Below are 19686 nucleotides of genomic sequence, written 5' to 3'. Positions count from 1 at the left end.
CAGGATTTTCTGAAATCTTCAACAAAACGTAAAATTACAGAGAAGATTGTTGGAAAGTTCACTAAAGTTTCTAAGGTCGACACACATGGCATCTCTTCACAGGAAAAAGGAAAATCAGGGCAGGCACACACTGATGTCACTTCACCTGATATGCACACCGGTTCACTGGACATGCACACATGCTCACAGGGTGCACACACAGTGATACAGGAAGCACACACAGATTCACAGGGTGCACACACAGTGATACAGGATGCACACACAGATTCACAGGGTGCACACACAGTGATACAGGACGCACACAGATTCACAGGGTGCACACACAGTGCTCCAGGACACACACACAGGTTCACGAGGCGCACACACGGCTTTAAGCTGCGCACACACAGATTCACTGGATACGCCCACACTTATGGAGGATACACACGCAGATGCACTAGATACACACATGGTTTCACAGCACGCACTTGGAGATTCGGTACTTACAGACTCGCAGGCCACGCACACAGTTTTGGAGGAGCACAGAGACTCACAGGACTTGCTCACACCCTTTCAGGATGCACACGCTGATTCATAGGTCATAGATGCAGGGGCCCCCTCCCTATGCGCTGGGTTAGGGGGTGACCAGCAAAGCCAGTACTCCTTTCAGAGGATAAAATCCTTCCTCAAGGATACGAAGGGAATGAGGCTGGTTCGGCTGGAGGCTTTTTTCTCGGACCTCCAGGTGTTCCATGACTCTGTGGGACACTTTTTGAGGAACCCAGGAAGTCTGGGGCAGGACGTGTTTTCGGAGCAGGAAATTTTTCGGTTAAAAAAGTTTCTGACCAAGATTAGAAAACGGGCCTCCCAAGATGATCAGTTTTAGGGTGTGTGGTTTTTTTTCTTTTGTGTTTTCATCCTTCGTTAGTTTAGTCCCAGCTGACACAATGTGTGATTTCGAACTTGGTTCTCTGAACTTACACGGGGCCAGAGAGGCAGTGAAAAGGGCCTCACTGTTCAGCCTCAGTCAGGCTAAAAAGCTGGACGTGTTATTTATCCAGGAGACACACAGCACACCAGAATTACAAGCAGACTGGAAGAGGGAATGGGGAGGGCAGGTTCACCTTAGTCACGGAAGCAGCACTAGTAGTTGGGTGGGTGTGCTCTTCTCCAGGGGTTTTTTACCTGTCTCCAGTTCCTCTGAGGAAGTGATCCCGGGGCGTCTTTTAAAAGTTAGTGCTGTTTTTGAAGATGTGCCAATGGTGTTTATTAATGTGTATGCTCCCACAGTGGGCAGCCAGAGGGTGGAGTTTTTCAGTGTTTTAAGTGACGTCCTGTCTAACTGCAGTGATGATGTCCTTCTTTTTCTGGGGGGGGATTTTAACTATACCGCTAACCCTGGATTAGACAGGAACCACCCAGAGCCACATACAGCCTCCAAGAGCTGTTTTTTAAAAGTGATTGAGGCCTTTGACCTCTGTGATGTGTGGAGGCACATTCATCCAAGGGTGAGGCAGTATAGCTGGACTCACTGCAGGGCGAACTATCTGTCCTTGGCCAGGCTGGATCGTTTTTATTGTTTTCAGCACCACTTTAATGTTTTTAGGGGTTGCCAGATTAGCCCGGTTGGTTTTTCTGATCATTCCTTGGTTAAGGCTTCGGTTTTTAAGAAAAATGTTCGGTGTAAGAGTGCTTTTTGGCATTTTAACGCAAGCCTGCTCAAAGATCAAGTCTTTAAAAGGGCTTTTAAAATTTTTCTGGCAGTCCCATAGTAGTAGAGAGTCTGATTACAATTCTCTGCAACAATGGTGGGATGTTGGGAAGGTGCAGATTAGACAGTTGTGTCTTCAGTATACTCTCAATGTCACTAGAAGCATGAATGGGTCACTTAAGGCTCTGGAGAGAGAGGTGGAGGAGATGCAAAGTCAGGCACACTTCACGGGAAATCGAGAGCATATTGAAGCTCTCAAAAACAAACGCTCTACTCTGTCTGACCTTCTGGGGGTCTCTGCACAGGGAGCCATGGTCCGCTCTCGGTTCCAATATGTGGCTCTCATGGATGCCCCATCACATTTCTTCTTTGGGTTGGAGCGGAAAAACGGCCAGAGGAGGCTGATGCACTCTCTGCGCTCCAGCTCCGGGCAGCTACTGACGGAGTCGGCGGAGATCAGGGAACATGCTGCCTCCTTTTACAGGTCCTTATACAGGAGTGAGATCCAGGAAGGGGCGGAGGAGGCACAGGCCTTCTTTGAGGGCCTTCCTCAGGTTCCTGTTGACCTGAGGGCAGAGCTAGATGCCCCATTAACTGCTGGTGAACTACAGGCAGCACTGAAAAGTATGCAGAGTGAGAAAGCTCCGGGTATCGACGGGCTGCCTGTGGACTTTTATAAGGCTTTCTGGCCTGAGATGGGCAGAGACCTGCTGAGGGTCCTCAGAGACAGTCTCAGGACAGGGCGGCTGGCCCTGAGTTGTAGGAGAGCGGTCCTGACTCTACTCCCCAAAAAAGGGGACCTGCAGGACATCAAAAATTGGAGGCCTGTGTCCCTGCTCTGCAGTGACTACAAACTGCTGTCCAAGGTGCTGGCCACTCGGCTGAGGAAGGTGATGGAATCCGTGATCCACGTAGACCAGACCTACTGTGTGCCCGGTAGGCTCATTTCAGATAATGTGACGCTAATTCAAGACATTTTGGACCTCTCTAGAGCATTGGGCTTCGACTTCGGTCTGATCTCTCTCGACCAGGAAAAGGCTTTTGACCGGGTTGAGCATCTGCACCTCTGGCGCACGCTGGAGGCTATGGGGTTCGGCTCTGGTTTTATAGCCATGGTGACATTGAGAGTGTGCTGAAAATAAATGATGGTTTGGGGGCCCCGTTTAAAGTTGGACGAGGGATTCGACAGGGCTGCTCAATGTCGGGGATGTTGTACTCTCTGTCGTTGGAGCCTTTTTTACATAGACTCAGGGCGCAGCTTTCCGGGGTGTCATTGCCAGGGAGCATGACCAATTTTAAAATGTCTGTTTATGCTGATGACCTCATTATCCTGTTGACGACACAAAGAGACATTGATGTACTTAATAAGTCTGTGTGTGCTTTTAAGAAGATTTCCTCTGCCAAAGTGAACTGGCTTAAAAGTGAAGCGGTCGCAGTTGGGAACGCTTCGACAAGGACACTGTGTCTACCTGGAGACGTGGAGGTCAGGTGGGCTGAAATACCTCGGAGTCTATCTCGGGGATGAGACCTTCAGTGCCCAGAATTGGACTGGGGTTTTAGAAGCTGTTGAAGGTCGTTTGAAGAAATGGAAGTGGATCCTCCCACGGATGTCATACAGGGGCCGAGTCCTGGTGATCAACAGTCTGCTCGCTTCCATGTTGTGGCATCGGCTGGTGACTGTGGAACCTCCAGGTGACTTGTTAGCGAGACTGCAGGCCATGCTGGTGGATTTCTTCTGGGATCGATTACACTGGGTTCAGCAAAGTGTGCTTTTCCTGCCAAAGGAGGAAGGGGGGCACGGTCTGTTACACCTAGCCAGCTGGGGAGCTGCCTTTCGCCTCCGCTTTATCCAGCGGTTCCTGACCGCTCCTGCCGGCCTGGTGTGGCGACCTTTGGCCTGTGCCATATTGAAGCAGTGTGGAGGTCTGGGTCTGAGTGAGTCGCTGTTCCTGATGGATTTTAAAGGTCGGACACCGGATAAGCTTCCGTCTCCGTCGACTCAAGGGCCAACTTGTGGAGTCTGAGCTGCGGCTTCTTGCAGGTCACGGTAAGAGGCGATGTGTGCCAGACCCCACAGATACCTTCCCGGAGTGTGGGTTGATGCCAAGAATGACACATCATGGAGAGTTTTTAAGACTGAGGGCCTCTGTGGCCATTTCTTTTGGGGAAACTGGGGGACGGGAGTTTTACTACCTTTCTGTTAAAGTTTTAAATCAGGTAAAACTAAGTGGTCGACCGGACACTCCATGGCCCTGAGTGACTCACGAAAACCTGAGTGGAGTACACTGTACAAACCTCCACTGACTAAGAGGGGAGGGGACCTACAGTGGCGTATTCTTCATGGTGCAGTTGCAGTCAACTCTTTTGTGTCAATTCTTGACCCCACGGTGTCTGATCTGTGCCCTTTCTGCTCCCACAGCGAAACTGTTTTTCATTGTTTTGTTGAGTGTTCTCGGCTTGCTGCCTTTTTTTGTTTGATGTCCCAGTTTTTCTTGTTGTTTGGCCTCCCTTTTAACACACATTTGTTTATTCTAGGGATCAGACAGGTAAAAAAAAAGGAAAGTTGAGTGCCGGTTACTGAACTTCCTGCAGGGACAGGGCAAAATGGCCGTGTATCTCAGTCGGAAGAACAAAGTCAATGGATGTGGAGATGATGATGTGGTCATTATCTTTAAGAGAATGATCAGAGTGAGGTTAAAGACTGATTTTCTTTACTTTAAGTCATGTGACAACCTGCAGGAGTTTGAAGATCTGTGGTCACTGAAATGTGTGCTGTGGTCAGTGGTTAAGGGGGAATTAATTTTTGGTACTGTGTTCTTGTACTGTTTTAGCACCGATTTGTAAATAAATGTGACTTGAAAATCAATCTCTCTCTCTCTCTCTCTCTCTCTCTCTCTCTCTCGCTTGACCTCAGTCAGAGTGTGAAAAGAATAATAAACCACTGTTAGTTACTATAGTTTGTTGAACTTTATTAGGTCACAGGCCAAAATTTATTTTACTTGCTTACATTTAGGAATATACTAATGCAAAGAGTAAACCTGAACACTTGTTTCCCATGATGATAATTAAACAGTTAAGAATGGAGTTGAATGCAGTTCACTCTGGAATAGTTTGTGAATATAACATTGAAATAAATTTAGCTCAACAGTGGCTGGATGGATGGATGGATGGATGCATAACAGTCGCTGCTGTGATTTGCTACACTGTTTCTCTCTTCTTCTCTTCTTCTACTTCTACTCTCTCCCTTCTTTACTTCTCTCTCTTTCTTTTTCCTTCCTTTATCTATCTCTCTCCCTTCCTTCCTTCTTTCCCTGTTTTCTTTCTTCCTTCCTTATCTCTTTTTCATCCCTTCCTTCATCCTTCCTTCTCTCTTCCTTTTTCTTTTCTTCATCTCTCTCCTTTCCTTCCTCCCTCCTCTCCTCCCTTCCTTCTTTACTATCTATCTCTATCTTTCCTTCATCTTTCTCTCTCTCTGTCCTCTCCTCTCTCCTTCCTTTTTCTCTGTCCTTTCTCTTTTCCTTCCATCCTTCCTCTCTCTCTCTGTCTCTCTCACTCTCTCTCTCTCTCTCTCTCTCTCTCTCCTCTCTCTCCCTCTCTCTCTCTCTCTCTTATCCTCAGAGGAACCCATAATTTCATATTCTGTGCAGCTCTTACATGTATTTGTTGCCGTGTTCATGTTCTCCTGTTTTGCCAATATGAGTTTTAAAAGCCACTTCTCTCATTTAGCACGCACAGCTTTCAAAGTGATTAAATATACATGGAAACATGTATGTCACAGTATAAACTGACTGTACAAATGAGAGGAATCATCCACTGAAGCTTGGAATTATATTTCCTGTTGTTTTAAATCTGGGAGCTTTCAGCATCAAAGTTCAAAGGTTATGGGTTTGCCCTTTCCTGCTGCATTTTGGGTGATTTTTTTAGTTTGTTTGTTGATATGTGTAGCTTACAGCCTTTGTGTAGCAGGAGATGGATTCTCACAGATCTGATGCATTCTTGTTGCATAAAGCAAACCCTTTTTTGACTCTTGCTCAGTGAAGGGAAGAGCCGATCGATCCCTGAACGGCCCCCACAAAATTATTTATGGACCCGTACAAATATAATGTGTTTCTTTGAGCTCTTTTACAACCGGGATTCCCACAGAGACCAGTGTCACCATTAAAAGCCTCCATACAAACAGTTTGAATTGTAAACAGATAAAGATCAGGGACAAATAAAAAGAAAGCTGAATATTCTGCATATAAGCCAGACATGGTAAACTGGTGGCCCCCACAAATAAATGCAAAACGTTACTTCAAAAACACAAAATAGCTTCCACAAAACAGAACAAAAACAACAGCAAAAATTTAAAAACGACAACAAAAATTCAAAGAAGCACATCCAATATGACCAAAGAAATGCACAAAATTACTCGCCAAGGCACAAGACGACAACCAAATGACACAAAATGACAGAAAAAATATAAAAACTAAAATACTCTAAGGGGTATGCTATGAATCTAGCTGTCCTCTTATTGGTTATCACGCTAACTTTCAGGATTTAATCAGTGTGTGATGGACGACAAAGCTCGCTGGAGCTTAATCACAATGGCAATTAATGCTGAACGGCTAACCTGGTCGCAATCAGGTTTTGCTTGGATGTTAGCGAGTGCTAAAACCTGACCAATCAGATCTCTTAGAAAACGACCTGCCCATTGACAGAAGATCCTGGTTGGTGCAGATCTGACAGCAGCGTTTAGGAAAGAAGAATATTCGTTTCATTTACCGATGACGTCCTTTAGGAAAGATATACTGTAACATAGATTTATATCTAATAGACTGATCTTCAGTCATCTGATGAAGCATGTGTGTGCGGACGGCTGAAGTCATTAATTAATTAATTACTTCATTCATTCATTCATTCATATGCTGGGACTGACATTATCAACAGGAACATGCAGAATGTGCTCTCATCCCAGTGTGTGTGATAGAGTTCTACTTGAATAGAAACATGTGTGTGCTGTAATAAAGTTTAACTGCAGAGCATTGAGTTTTCTCATTCCTGCCTTTTCTGTAACAACAGGGTTGCCTTTGGTCTGAATTATGGATTTTAATTATTCATCATTTTAAACTTCAAGCAACCTGGTCGGTACCAAGTTATGAAGTGGATCAGATCTGAGCAAGTGTAAAAGCTCCGCCTCCTGCTGTGCGCTGCACTAATTCACTGTGGCTCTTCACTGTCATCATGGATTTATATTCATTATATTTGCTTAAGATCATAAGCTGTTCCTCCATTCATTGTGAAGACGCTCAGTCGGCCAGTTCTCTCCATGATTGGTCAGACGCTGCAATCTCCACCCCTTCCATGTGCACTCGCACATTGCGAGGCTGTAATCACTTGTCTTAAATTAGTGTGTTGTGATCATAGGTGATTGATGGTCGTAAGACAGCTCCTGTTTTTTTAAGTGTAAAATTATCTTCATAACATAGCTCATAACAGCCAATCCATGATGAAAAATACAATAAAATTAAAAAAAAAAACTGCCCTTTACGAGGTACAGCAGAACATGATTCATGCTGAACAACTGTAATACCTACTACCTGTGTGGGTGTGTAGATTCACAAGGTATTATTCATCATGGCATTCGAGTAAGGCACACCTATAGAATGCAACAACCAACCCTGATTAACATGTTAGGATTCAACCCACCTTTAGGAGGTAGAGCAGACAAGGATGCCAGTTGAACACTTGAGAAAATAAAGAAATACAATCACTGACTTTAAGGGTGCCCTCATAATGGCAGCCCAGGTCGGGCAAGGCCCTGCCAGGTCGTGCATGTGTGAAACCTGTGTAAATGTTAATTTCCAACCAGTCCTTCTTGGCCTGGTTAGAAGAGACCTTGGTGGTCGCACATGTATTTTGTAGGCAGGCACAAGGCTGGCCTAGGGCAGTGAGTGCTATATGTGTAAGCCGTGTGTGTGCGTGTGTGTGCGTGTGCGTGTGTGTGCGTGTGGTGTGCGTGTGTGTGCGTGTGTGTGCGTGTGTGTGGTGTGTGTGTGTGTGTGTGTGTGTGTGTGTGTGTGCTTGCGTGTGTGTGTGTGTGTACTCCATGCTTTGCTGACTGCAGCTCAAGGTGAAAAAGAGCTGCTAACCTTAAATGCATCGTGTGGTGTTTTTGGCTGAAGTGTTTTTTTGCCGTTACCTTCTACGACTATTTATCCTCGAGGTGAAGAAGTCAGATGGGTTCACACTTCACACCAACTTAACATTCCTCCCACCCGGCTGTCCACGAGCCACCTTAAATGTCGCCCTAACTCATCCACTCAGCATTTGCCCTCCGCCCAAAGTGAAAGGGAGACAGTTTCCATGGAAACCACCAATGGAAGTCTTTTTTTTTTTATGCCCCTTTCGTTGGAGCAGAGGGCTCTGCGTTGTCTCTACACACACACAGCCATGCACATTACAACCTTACAATCTATAATGTCTGCATGTGCACTAAATGGCCAAGCGTCATCATAGTGTGTAGCGCTGGCCTTCGTGCTCGTTGCCATGCACACTCGATGGCGTCTCTCCTGACATAAAGTCTAATTGTGATTCCCCTATGTTGGATGACTCATCGTCCCTCTTACGCTCATGCCTCCCGGTGATCCGTCACGTGTACATAAAATGACTCGTCTTTTTTAGAAACTCATACTCAGTGTGTTTCCTACATTAATATTATCATGTGTGCAACATTTTTATTAATACTAGTAGCATTGAAAATATTTCTTGCGTATTGGGATGTAAAAACTAAAATGTACACACAAAAAGTTTAAGGGGCCATATAATATGCAATTTTTCACCCATCTCCATTTGTTCTAAGAACCCCAAAAACATAGTATTTGAGGTTTATTTTCCCCAAACTCATCTGTTTTCTAGAGTTTTATCTCTCTGAAAAGTGACTTTCTGAGCAGTTCTAAAATCGGGCCATTTTGGGGCCTACTTATGCAAATTCATGGGCGTGTCTATAGACGCGCGCTCACTTCAGGTCTCGCTCTTTTACAGGGTGATCATTAGGAATGTGCGATATTTCATTCTCACCGGTAAGAATTTGTCATCCCACGATATAAACGATAAGTTCCCATGTCAGAAATTAGTGACGGCCACGGGCCATTTGTCCCTCAATTTAGCCAAGAATGTCCCCAAAAAACCGCGTTTCACAGGCCAAAACTGCCCCGTTTGTTGTCAGCAACTTATTATTCTCTGGAGCGGAACGTTGTTTACGGAAGCTCTGTACGGTGTGCCTCGCCACCGCCCCCCGCACACACCGCCGTCTGTGTGTGAGGTCTTCGTCACAGCTACCAGAAGCTACTATGCTGCGATACAACACGGACCGCTACTTGGTTAAAACCAGACAACCATCCAACAAAGGGAACCAATTCTATTTCCTCCGTCAGATCCACCCAAAGTTCCACAAACACGGGGACAGAGATGAACCTGTAGCAACGATTATGAACTGGAAACTCAACTAAAGCTAACTATGCTAAGCTAACCCACCGACTTGTATGGAGGAATAAAAGCTAAACATGTCACACGTTGTGTGAAATAAATATTAGCATAATAACTAATGTCACTATTCATTTCTCCCAATTTGTGAAACGCAATATTTTGTAATTATATTTCATCAGCAGTAAAAAACACTATTGAAGTTATTTGTGCTTACAATGTGTGTGTGTTTTTTTAATAATTTTATTTCAAGTGAGGAAATAAATAAATTACATACAATAACACTAATAGTAATCCACATGCACAAATATATTTCATAAAATATCAGCTCATGAACTGTTTGAGTCAGCAGATATTGTAGCCTTTTTAAATGTGTTGATGTATTCATCATTATTTGTTTGTGTTTGTAAGGAACCTGTTTACACTAAGTTGTGAATTTTTTCATTCATTTATAGTTTTTATGTATCGTGATTTTAAACGTTACCGTGATAAATACTAGAAATTATCGGGATACATTTTTTTGTCAATATCGCCCATCCCTAGTGATCAGTGATCACCAAAGCAATTTTATTTTTGCGATCCACACACTGTTGTTATTGTTTTCAGCCAAAAAACTGCACATTACTGTAAAATAGATCATGGCTATTTAAGCGACTATTGGTTTTTTGAGTCGGTCTCAGCGCTTCAGGGTCCATGTATCTCAGCAGCCGCAGAAGCAACAGCAGTCATTCAAACTCTCACCTGAGTATTAAGCTTCTAAGTCACTTTCTCTTCCTCCATTGCTCTTCTAACTACAGGAATAGTGTATTTAGGGTGATAATAATTTTTATCCAATTGCTGCATCGCATTGTGTCACAAATAGATCAGATCAGTGATACGAGGTGATAAAACAGGTTTCCCAATGTGCCGAACCACAAGAGCGGAGTACACCTCCGCATGAATAAATAGTGCTTACACTACAGTGTACGTTCACTGTGGAGGCGTAGCATCGACAGCAGGCAAGTTCTGTATTAAGTTTTACCAGTAGCCATCACTTCTTCGCTAGCGAGAAATACTATGGCTGACTTTCGCATAAGTTTTCATCAGGTTGGGGGTGGAGTCCTTGGGTGGAGTTACCAGCGGAGGGGAGGGTATTTTCTTTCCCGATTTGACTTGTGACATCACAAATCTGGAAAATTTGAAACTGAACAATTTTCTCTGTGTTGTAAGACTTACAAAGACCACAAAAAAAAATGACTCGATGGATTTATGTCACATTTTGTGTGCTGGTGTACACTCAAGTTACCTCATATGTGATCAAAAAACTGCAAAAGTGGATTTTAACACACTTCTCCTAGGGAGTTTCACTGACAGGGCTCAAAATCGCTGGAGATTGGAGCCATGAATTTTGGCCAAAAATTGAAACTGCGGCCTTCTTGCTTTACACAGAAAATTCATTATTATTTATACAACAAAAGACCAATAAGGAAGTGGCATGATAATTTTCTGGGGTCTGATTCCTGCTTTGAATTATATTATTATTGTGCATCAATTACAAATTGGGGGAAAAAAAACCTTCCATTGCGCTGGAACTGATGACCTGGTCAGTGTGGTGCTGCTCTTTCTGCGTCATTGATGTCATGTTGGTTTCTTAATTATCCCACCACGTTTCATCTGGATCAGATCCGGATTGCACATTTTATCAAAATATGTTCCCCCCCCAAAAATGGGGTGCCCATTCATTACCACTTTATGGTTATTATTGGGGATAGAAATGTCTTCCAAGCCTGTAAAGTGTGAATGATCTTGGTATCTTGTAATTTCGTATATATTTCCTCTCATTTTGTGTGTGTTTGCTATTGTTTTGTGTTTTTTTTAGTCATTTTGCAAATTTTTGTTGTCATTTTGTTTATTTTTGTAGTTTGCATTTTGGTTTTCATATTGTGTTTTTGTTTTATATATTTTTTGTCACAATATGTGTTTTTTGTCTTCATTTTGTGTATTTTTGTAGTCTTCTTGTGTGTTTTGTGAGTAATATAATAGATTTTGGTTTTCATATTGTGTTTTTGGAGTCATTTTCTGTGTTTTTTGTTTTCATTGTGTGTATTTTTTTTTGCTTTTGTTTCTTGTTTCTGCTTTTACCTTGTGGGCCGCACAAAATTAAACTGAGGGTCGCATGTGCCCATGCCTTAGCTAACGTATGCTAATAGGTATCCAGTACAGTAGTATATTATTTGGTGGTAAATTAGCCCAGACTAACTTATGTAACATGGAACTTGTACTTCTGCATCAGAAATATAGTCATTGTTCATAAAAATCCAACCATTACAAGGTAATCACAATTAGGTCCACATACAAAGCTTTAAACAGAGAGTCCTGGGAGCATTGAAAGCGCTGGGACGAGCTCAAGTGTTGGCCTTGAATGACACGTGAGCCGCAGATAAACAGAGCGGAAGCATCACAAGTTAAACTTCACCTGCCGACACCAACACACACACCTTGGACACACTCTTCCTCGCTCTTTGATTTAATTTGCCATCCCCTGACACTTCTCTTCTCTTCCTGCCATTAAGCATTTGTGAGTGTAACTCAGTGTAAGTACTGCTGCCAAACAATGTGATGAAGTTTGAATGAATGATGCTTTTTTAGTGAGTGGGATCTGAATCTGAATGGACATTGATCAGAGAACACAAAACACGTCCTGTGGGTATTTTATTTATGTGTTTATTGTGTTTAATCTCACCAGTACCAGCAGGAGAGGGTGCCCACTTCACTACAATGGGCTAATTCAGTGTTTCCTAACCTTTTTTGGGTCGTGACCCCAGTTTGATATCACATGTTTTTTCTTTCTAATATTAGTATTTGATCATGTTTATTTAAGTGTGTTACAAATACAGAGTAGCCAGGAGTAGTGAAAACAGTGACAAGATTTTTTCATGCTGCATTTGGTTTTAATTCGATTTATATTAGATAAAGTTTAAGTATAGAATACAGTAAATTTACCTTGATCTCCTGACATGTTTCGACTGTCAACTGACAAAGTAATACTAATCAAAGTATATTTCCTGAGAACAAGTTGTCTGAATAAATTAAACCTTAACACATTAATTAAAAAAAATGAACTTTCTGGATATTTAGAATACAGTTGTTTGATATTTATTGTGTGATGTGTTAATTTGGAAAAGAATAAAAATTTAAACATTTTAAAATATAGTTTTAATCAGTTAGGCAAGGTAGGGCTATTGTGTTTGTATAGCGCATTTCATACACAAGGCAATTCATTGTGCTTTACAGGATTAAGAAGTACAATAGAAAACATTTACCAGTTTAAAAATCAATAAGAACATTGCAATCAGCTGTAAAAACACAAAATTAGCATTGAATCCTTTAAATCAACAATAATAAGATTAAAAATCTCTCTCTCAATCATACGCAGTAGAGAAAAAAAGTGCCTTTAACTTTGATTTAAAAATGTTCACATTAGATGCTGACTTCAGCTCTGCTGGCAGTTTGTTCCACTTCTTTGCAGCATAACAACTAAAAGCAGCATCACCATGTTTACTGTGAGCTCTGGGCTCCACTATCTGACCTGTGTCCATAGATCTGAGAGACCTGCTGGGTTCATACCTGACTAACATCTCACTGATGTATTCTGGACCAAACCCATTGACACATTTATACACCAGCAGCAGAACTTTAAAGTCTATTCTGAGGCAGACTGGGAACCAGTGTAAAGACTTTAAAACTGGAGTAATATGTTTATTTTGTATTGATTTATTCACTTTTTTTTTTGTACATGCCGAAAAAGGAGACGAGAGAAGCAGTTTGCTTATCCGGGTCCCGTCCCCTGTTTTGTACACTGAAAATTTACATCAAAGCTTGTCTCTCTGGTCAAACATTCTTAGGTTGTTCTGAACCGTCCTTTTTTGTGTAGGATTTATTCTCATCTGTAGTCAGTGTTGTCTTTTTTATGTTCTGATTTCTTTGTTCTGGTTAAGACCCGAGCTGCAGCGTTCTGAACCAGCTGTAGATGTTTGATGCTCTTTTGGGGGATTCCTGTCAGAAGACCATTACAATAGTCCAGTCTGCTGGAGATAAAAGCATGGACCAGTTTCTCCTGATCTTTCTGAGTCATTAAACCTTTCACTCTGGAGATGTTCTTTAGGTGGTAGAAGCTGTTTTTGTGATAGATTTGATCTGACTGCTGAATGTAAGATCTGAGTCAATCAGAACACCAAGGTTTTTGACTTGGTTTTTAGCTTTTAAAGATCGAGACTCAAGATAATTGCTGACAGCAGTCCTCTTTTCCTTGTTACCAAAGACAATCACCTCCGTCTTGTCATGGTTTAGTTGAAGGAAGTTTTCATTCATCCAGCAGTTTACTTTTTCTAAGCAGTCACACAACACCTCAATGGGATCATAGTCATAGTCATGCTTACAAAATAGTAATATTTTTGTTTTATTTTACTGATTACCAGACATTTCAGGCTACCCCACATGGGATCATGACCTCAAGGTTGAAAAACATTGTTTGTGTCCTTTAAAAAAAAAGTTGGCAGAGAAACAGAAAGAGTGGCACTCCATGTGCAGCAATCTCCACAGTGCCTTGACCCATTTCCTTCCCAGTGAAGAGAGATAAAATCCACAAAGAAACAGATGAAGAGAGCAGGGAACAAAGAGACATAGGAGGACACAATTAACACAACAACCGTGAAAGCCATCAAAGGCATAGAAAGGAGTGGGAGTGTTTGGAGGAGATGGGTGTAAAGATGTTCTCTGTAGATGTTTGGCCTTGAAGGATTTGTGCTGGGCACAATTAAGGAAAAGGAAGTAGAGGAGGATGTTAATGTGTTTTCACTACGCGTTTGTTTTCCTCTGACATCTCTGTTGTTGATGGTGTCTCCATGACGGAGCGCCGCACGTCGGAGAGTTGTCGGCCTAATAAAGGAGCACTTTGGGAGGCGCTCTGAGATCCATGCTGTCTCCCCTTCTCCTGCTTTCAGCTCAAACTGACTTCATTTCTCCGCTCTGTGCTGTTTCTCTCTCTCTTTCAGAGCTGCCCTATGGCTGGGAGAAGATAGATGATCCCATCTACGGCAGCTACTACGTCGAGTAAGTCTCCCTGTTGACATGGATTTACCTCAGCTTCTGTGCGGTAAAAGTTTTTACAACCACACTTTATGAATTATAAATGAGTAAATTCTCATTTGTTTATACCAGCAGTTTGATTAAACGAGAGAGTACGCTGAAGGGAAGTGACAGCACTGATAGAAACTGTAGGTTTTCTGAACATTACACTGTTTTACTTTCTGTTCTCACAATATTCACAATGTAACAAATCAAATACTGACGTTAAGGCTGTATTATGCAGACTTTATTTATGTCTTTTCCTTTAGATTTTAAATGAGCTGTTTTTATGATTTAAAATGCATTTTTTTTGTTTTGCATCCACTGGTAAACATCCACATGTGGGAACGGAGCGTAAACAGAGCCGTGGTAGCAGCTTTACACAGAATTACTCACACACAAAGTCTGTGAGATCAACACCTCCAATCTATCCTGTGAGCTGTACTGGAAAAAATACATAGGAGATCAATGATAATGAAAGCTCCTACGATGGAGTATGAAAAAAATAATTTTTAAAATTAATTTTTACCGAAATTCATGCCGTACCATTTAAATTTCAAAACATTTACTTGTCATTAATTGATCTATCCATCTGCTCATGGTCAGGCCTCTCCATCAGATTTCAGAACAAGGACTTCCAGCATAAATCAAGGCTAGAATAACTAACAAAAAACCCATTAGATTAGCATCGAACTGTTCCTCAGAGGAAACGGAAGAGCACAAAAATAACGCTTGCATACAATGAATTAGTAAACAGGAGAACAACGACCTGGAACAGAAAGGGCAGCTCACCCCTGGAGCGGACGAGTCAAATGCCAAAAAAATATGACATTTTCAATTAATACTCATTAAACAAACAGGACATGTTTGCACTTTTATTTCTGGCTGTTTCTGAGTTTTGGTTTTTAGTTTAGGTTTGTTCTTGTCACTGTTTGTGACACCCAAAGAAAGCATCCAAAACCATGTGAGAAAACATACAATTTAAGGTATTTATATCAGTGTTTCTCAAAGCCCCAAAATAAACCACAACTTTCAGTGAAAACACCAGAAATTTGTTGGCAAGTCACTTTGGTAAACACACAAAATCACATTTGTCTACAGGACTTTACATCCCACAATGCAACGCGTGAAACTTTTAAAAAAAAATGTAAATAACAAAGTAAATGGACTTGATTTTATATAGAGCTTTATCCCCACACTGAAGCAGTCTCAAAGTGCTTTACATATCAGCTCATTCACCCAATCACTCTCACATTCACACACCAGTGGGACAGGACTGACATGCAAGGCACTAGTCGACCACTGGGAGCAACTTAGGGTTCAGTGTCTTGCTCAAGGACACTTCGACACATAGTCAGGTACTGGGATCGAACCCCAAACCTCTCGATCAGAAGACGACCCACCACTGGGGAGTGGTGGCCTAGTGGTTAAGGACGCTGGGCTTGTAATCGGAGGGTTGCTGGTTCAAGCCTCACCGGGGCCGGCACTGTGGGATGTTGAGCAAGTCCCTTAACCCCGAACTGCTCCCCAGGCGCCGCAAAATGGCTGCCGACTGCATCCTCAGGGATGGGTTAAGTGCAGAAGACAAATTCCAATAATGTACTAACATTACATGGCCAATTAAAGGCGAAAGCCCGATTTAATCTAATCTAATCTACCACCTGAGCCACGGTTGCCCGTGGCTCAAAGTGTTTACAGTGGAGATCAAAACAAGCATTCAAGCAGCAATTTCATCCTTTGACATCTTTTTTCCAGCTGAAACCTGCTGAAATTTCACCTTACTTTGGAAAAATCTAATTAATATGATGCAAAAAACAATAATTGAATAAAATCCGGGTTCTAACTGAAACAGCCCTTTCATCACGAGAAACACCTTGGTTACCATAGTAACACAGTCCGTGGGTCAAACCTGCTCCCGACCAGGTTTAAGCAGCAGACTCGGCTTAAGCTGCAGATACACTCTCATGAAACCACGTCATCATTTTGAATGAAGTCATTTAGTGATGCTTTAAAACACTCAATAAAGATCTAAAAAAGGAAAATTAGTCAAAAAGATTTCTGTCATACTTTTTTTTTTTAGATATCGCTTTAATACTATTTTAGAAGGAAATTAAACAGAATATCATGGTAAATGTTTTAATATGATTTTAAATCCATACAAATGACAATATAATTATTGTCTTATTATGTGTTTAATGTGTCCCGTATTTTTAATTAGATATCACAGTCTCCATGTGTTTAAACCATCAGTAATAATATATAAGGATACGTATCCATCGCCTCCATTTACCACACGGTATAAATGTGTCCATTCATTGATCAGAGATGATTAATGAGAAATCTGTAGATATACAGAAAGGGAGGGGCTTCAGGGACAGTCACAGGGCAGAGCACTAAGTTTAAATAAGGTTCCCAATGATAAAGATACACTATCGCTTTTTGGGATGTGCGCACAGTGCACGCACCTACCGTGCACAGCTCACCTGCACCTGCAGCGTCTACAGTGTTGGATGTTACATCCAACAGCATCCAACAGCACCGCTGCTGCTCCCACTGTTCATTTAGTGCTGAGTTCAACAAACTATTCATCAAACACTCACAAGTCTCATTAATGACATATTATTTAATTGTGAGTCACATCATCTCTTTTATTAAACGCTGAGGTGTTAAAAAACTTGTCGAACGCACATGATCAGTGTGTGATCACATGCTTCAGTTGTTTGCTATGATTAATTGACTAAATAACACCTTCTTCAACCCTTTACTACTTTTAAAATGTTCAAACCACAGTCAGTCTTTTTGTTTTTTTGTTTTTTTTTACGTGTCCGTCATTTATTTTCACTGCTCAGTAACAGATGATGTCACGTCCTGTTGGTCTCAGCATTGGTTCCTATTGGCTTCTCATTTATCGTAAAAGCTATCGTCACTCTTTAATCAATAAATCTGTGATCGATCTTGTGGGTCTTATGGCGACGTTCACTTAAGCTAAACACTGTCAGCTGATTGGCTCAGCTGGGGAGCTCCAAGCTGAGAAGACTTTGATGGAATGGTAAAAGCCAGCATAGTCACAGATGGCTTAGCTAAACCAGGTTTAAACCATGAGCCTGGCTCTCCTGAGAAGACTTTGATGAAATACCCCCCTGGTCACTTTGTACTCTAATACTAGCTACTCTGTGTTTGTTACACAGTATAACAAACATGATAAAGAAGTAATTCTAGAAAAAGAAAGTCTTTGGGGTCACCAGAAATTTGTGATATCAAAATGATGTCTCAGTCCAAAAAAGGTTGGGAAGCACTTCCTTAACCAGTGTGGGTGACAGTGTCGTAGATCTTTGTCTTTATTTATAGACAGATTATAGAGTTAAAACGTACTAATCAAAATGAAGCTGAGTTGAGTTGCTGACGTCCACTTTTGCGTCGCAGAGACGCTTTAATTTGACCCGTTCAATAACGGATGTGTTGCATTTTTTTCAGTCACATCAATCGAAGGACGCAGTTTGAGAACCCCGTCCTGGAAGCGAAGAGACGCCTGGAGCAGCAGAGGCAGATACAGAGCCAGGGACTGTCAGCGCTGCCACTGCCTACGATATACAGAGGTATGAGTCCAGGCCCAGAGCCATGATCACATGACAACACTGCTGAACACACATGGAAACACCATAAACAAAAAACACAGGAGCCACTCAGCACATCACATCGGACTGAAACAGGAACGGTCCACTTTTATCACAGTGGAGGATGCAAAATATGAGAATATTATCTCAGTATTTAGAATTATGACCAATCTGAAGCTTAATACAGGGAACAAAGAAAAGTTTGATGTGTTTTTGTTGTCATTTTGTTTCTTTTTCTTTCATTTTGTGTGTTTTTTTTTTTTTGTTTTTTGAGTGTGTTATTAGAGTCATTTTGTATATTTTTATTGTGTTTTAGAGTCACTTTGTATATATTTGTTGTGTTTTGGAGTTGTTTTTGTTTTGGAGTTGTTATTTTTTGTGTGTATTTGTAGTTGTCTAATCTGTATTTGTGTATTTTTGTTGTCATTTTGGTTCTTTTTCTCTCATTTTCAGTTTTTTTTTTTTTTTTTGTGTTTTGGAGTAAATTTTGTTCATTTTTCTGGTATTTTTTTAAGTCGTCTGATTGATTTTTCAAGAAAATTTGTGTATTTTTGTTGTCGCTTTGTATATTTTTTGTCATTCTGTGTTTTTGTTGTTGTTTTGTGTTTTGGAATCCTTTTTGTTAAAATTTTGTTTATTTTTCTGCTATTTTGGTGTATATTTATACTTGTCTTATATATTTTTTGGACGAAATGTGTTTATTTTTGTTGTTCTTTTGTGTATTTTTATAATTGTGTATGGTTTTTTGTAATTTTGAAAATGGCATTTGGCAAATTGCAGTTTTTTCTAGTAATTTTTGTTCTTGTTTTGCAAATTTTTCTGGTGTTTTTTGTGTATATTTGTTGTCTGATCTATTTTTGGGGGAAATTTATGTATTTTTGTTGTCACTTTGTATATTTTTGTCATTTTGTGTGTTTTTGTTGTTGTTTTACCTTTTGGAGTCCTTTTTGTTTTTGTTTTTTGTATTTTTTCTGTTATTTTGGTTTATATAACTATTTGTTTCATGTGTTTTTTGTTGTCCTTTTGTGTATTTTTGTAATTGTGTATGTTCTTTTGGGTAATTTTGTGTATTTCATTTCACAAATTGACTTTGGAGGCTGTACAAAGTTAAACCAAGGACCGCAGCCAGTTGCCCATGTCTGGTCTGGAGCATATCGCGTGCTGAGTCGTTCCTCACAGAGTTTCTCTCAGTTGTAATGATTTGGATGGTTGGTATTTTCTGTTTGTTCCTGATGCTTTTCATAGTGTTGGCACATTTATATTTGACTGGGCAAGGTCCTGATGGTGCACAGTGCTGGGATGAGTGGTAATCAGTGGCCCTAAGGCTTCCAGCCAGCTCATCCAGGCACGCGTACCATGGTTTATTAAACAGAGCTTTATATGCAGCTGCATCTGAGGGAAAACCACAAAGCTCACATGAGTCAGCTGATCAGGAAGCTGCATCATCATCATCAGTTTTACACAGAGATGGAAACTGAAATGATGCTTTGCAGATTATGTAACACACTTCCTTTTCTTTTCCAAATGCAGAGAAGCCGTTGTTCACCAGAGACCCGACCCAGCTGAAGGGCAACTTCCTGTCCACGGGCCTGCAGAAGAGCAACATGGGCTTCGGCTTCACAATAATAGGCGGCGATGAGCCCGACGAGTTCCTTCAGGTGAAGAGCGTCATACCAGACGGACCGGCTGCTCAGGACGGCAAAATGGACACAGGTAAACATGTTAAAGGATCCAACATCGGACTGAGTTGATCATGACTGTGACCGTGTTTCAGTGATGTGTGGGGAGGTCCAACTACTTTTTCTGAACCAG

General features: G+C 41.4%; 1 protein-coding gene across 6 annotated transcripts in view; it reads left to right on the top strand.

Annotated features, from left to right (window-relative positions):
- magi2b (membrane associated guanylate kinase, WW and PDZ domain containing 2b) overlaps positions 1-19686 on the top strand; it is a 166850-nt gene that overhangs the window by 109662 nt on the left and 37502 nt on the right. For all 6 annotated transcript variants that reach the window (XM_028448961.1, XM_028448960.1, XM_028448962.1 and 3 more), the window contains exons 7-9: positions 14188-14245; positions 17735-17856; positions 19405-19587. In XM_028448961.1, coding sequence (XP_028304762.1) covers positions 14188-14245; positions 17735-17856; positions 19405-19587 — 363 coding nt within the window. The remainder of the gene's footprint in view (positions 1-14187; positions 14246-17734; positions 17857-19404; positions 19588-19686) is intronic.

The sequence above is a fragment of the Gouania willdenowi genome, chromosome 6, assembly GCF_900634775.1.
Source record: "Gouania willdenowi chromosome 6, fGouWil2.1, whole genome shotgun sequence".
Taxonomy (NCBI): Eukaryota; Metazoa; Chordata; class Actinopteri; order Blenniiformes; family Gobiesocidae; genus Gouania; species Gouania willdenowi.
The sequence above is the reverse complement of the archived record's forward strand: the minus strand, read 5'-3'. Positions and strand labels throughout refer to the sequence as shown.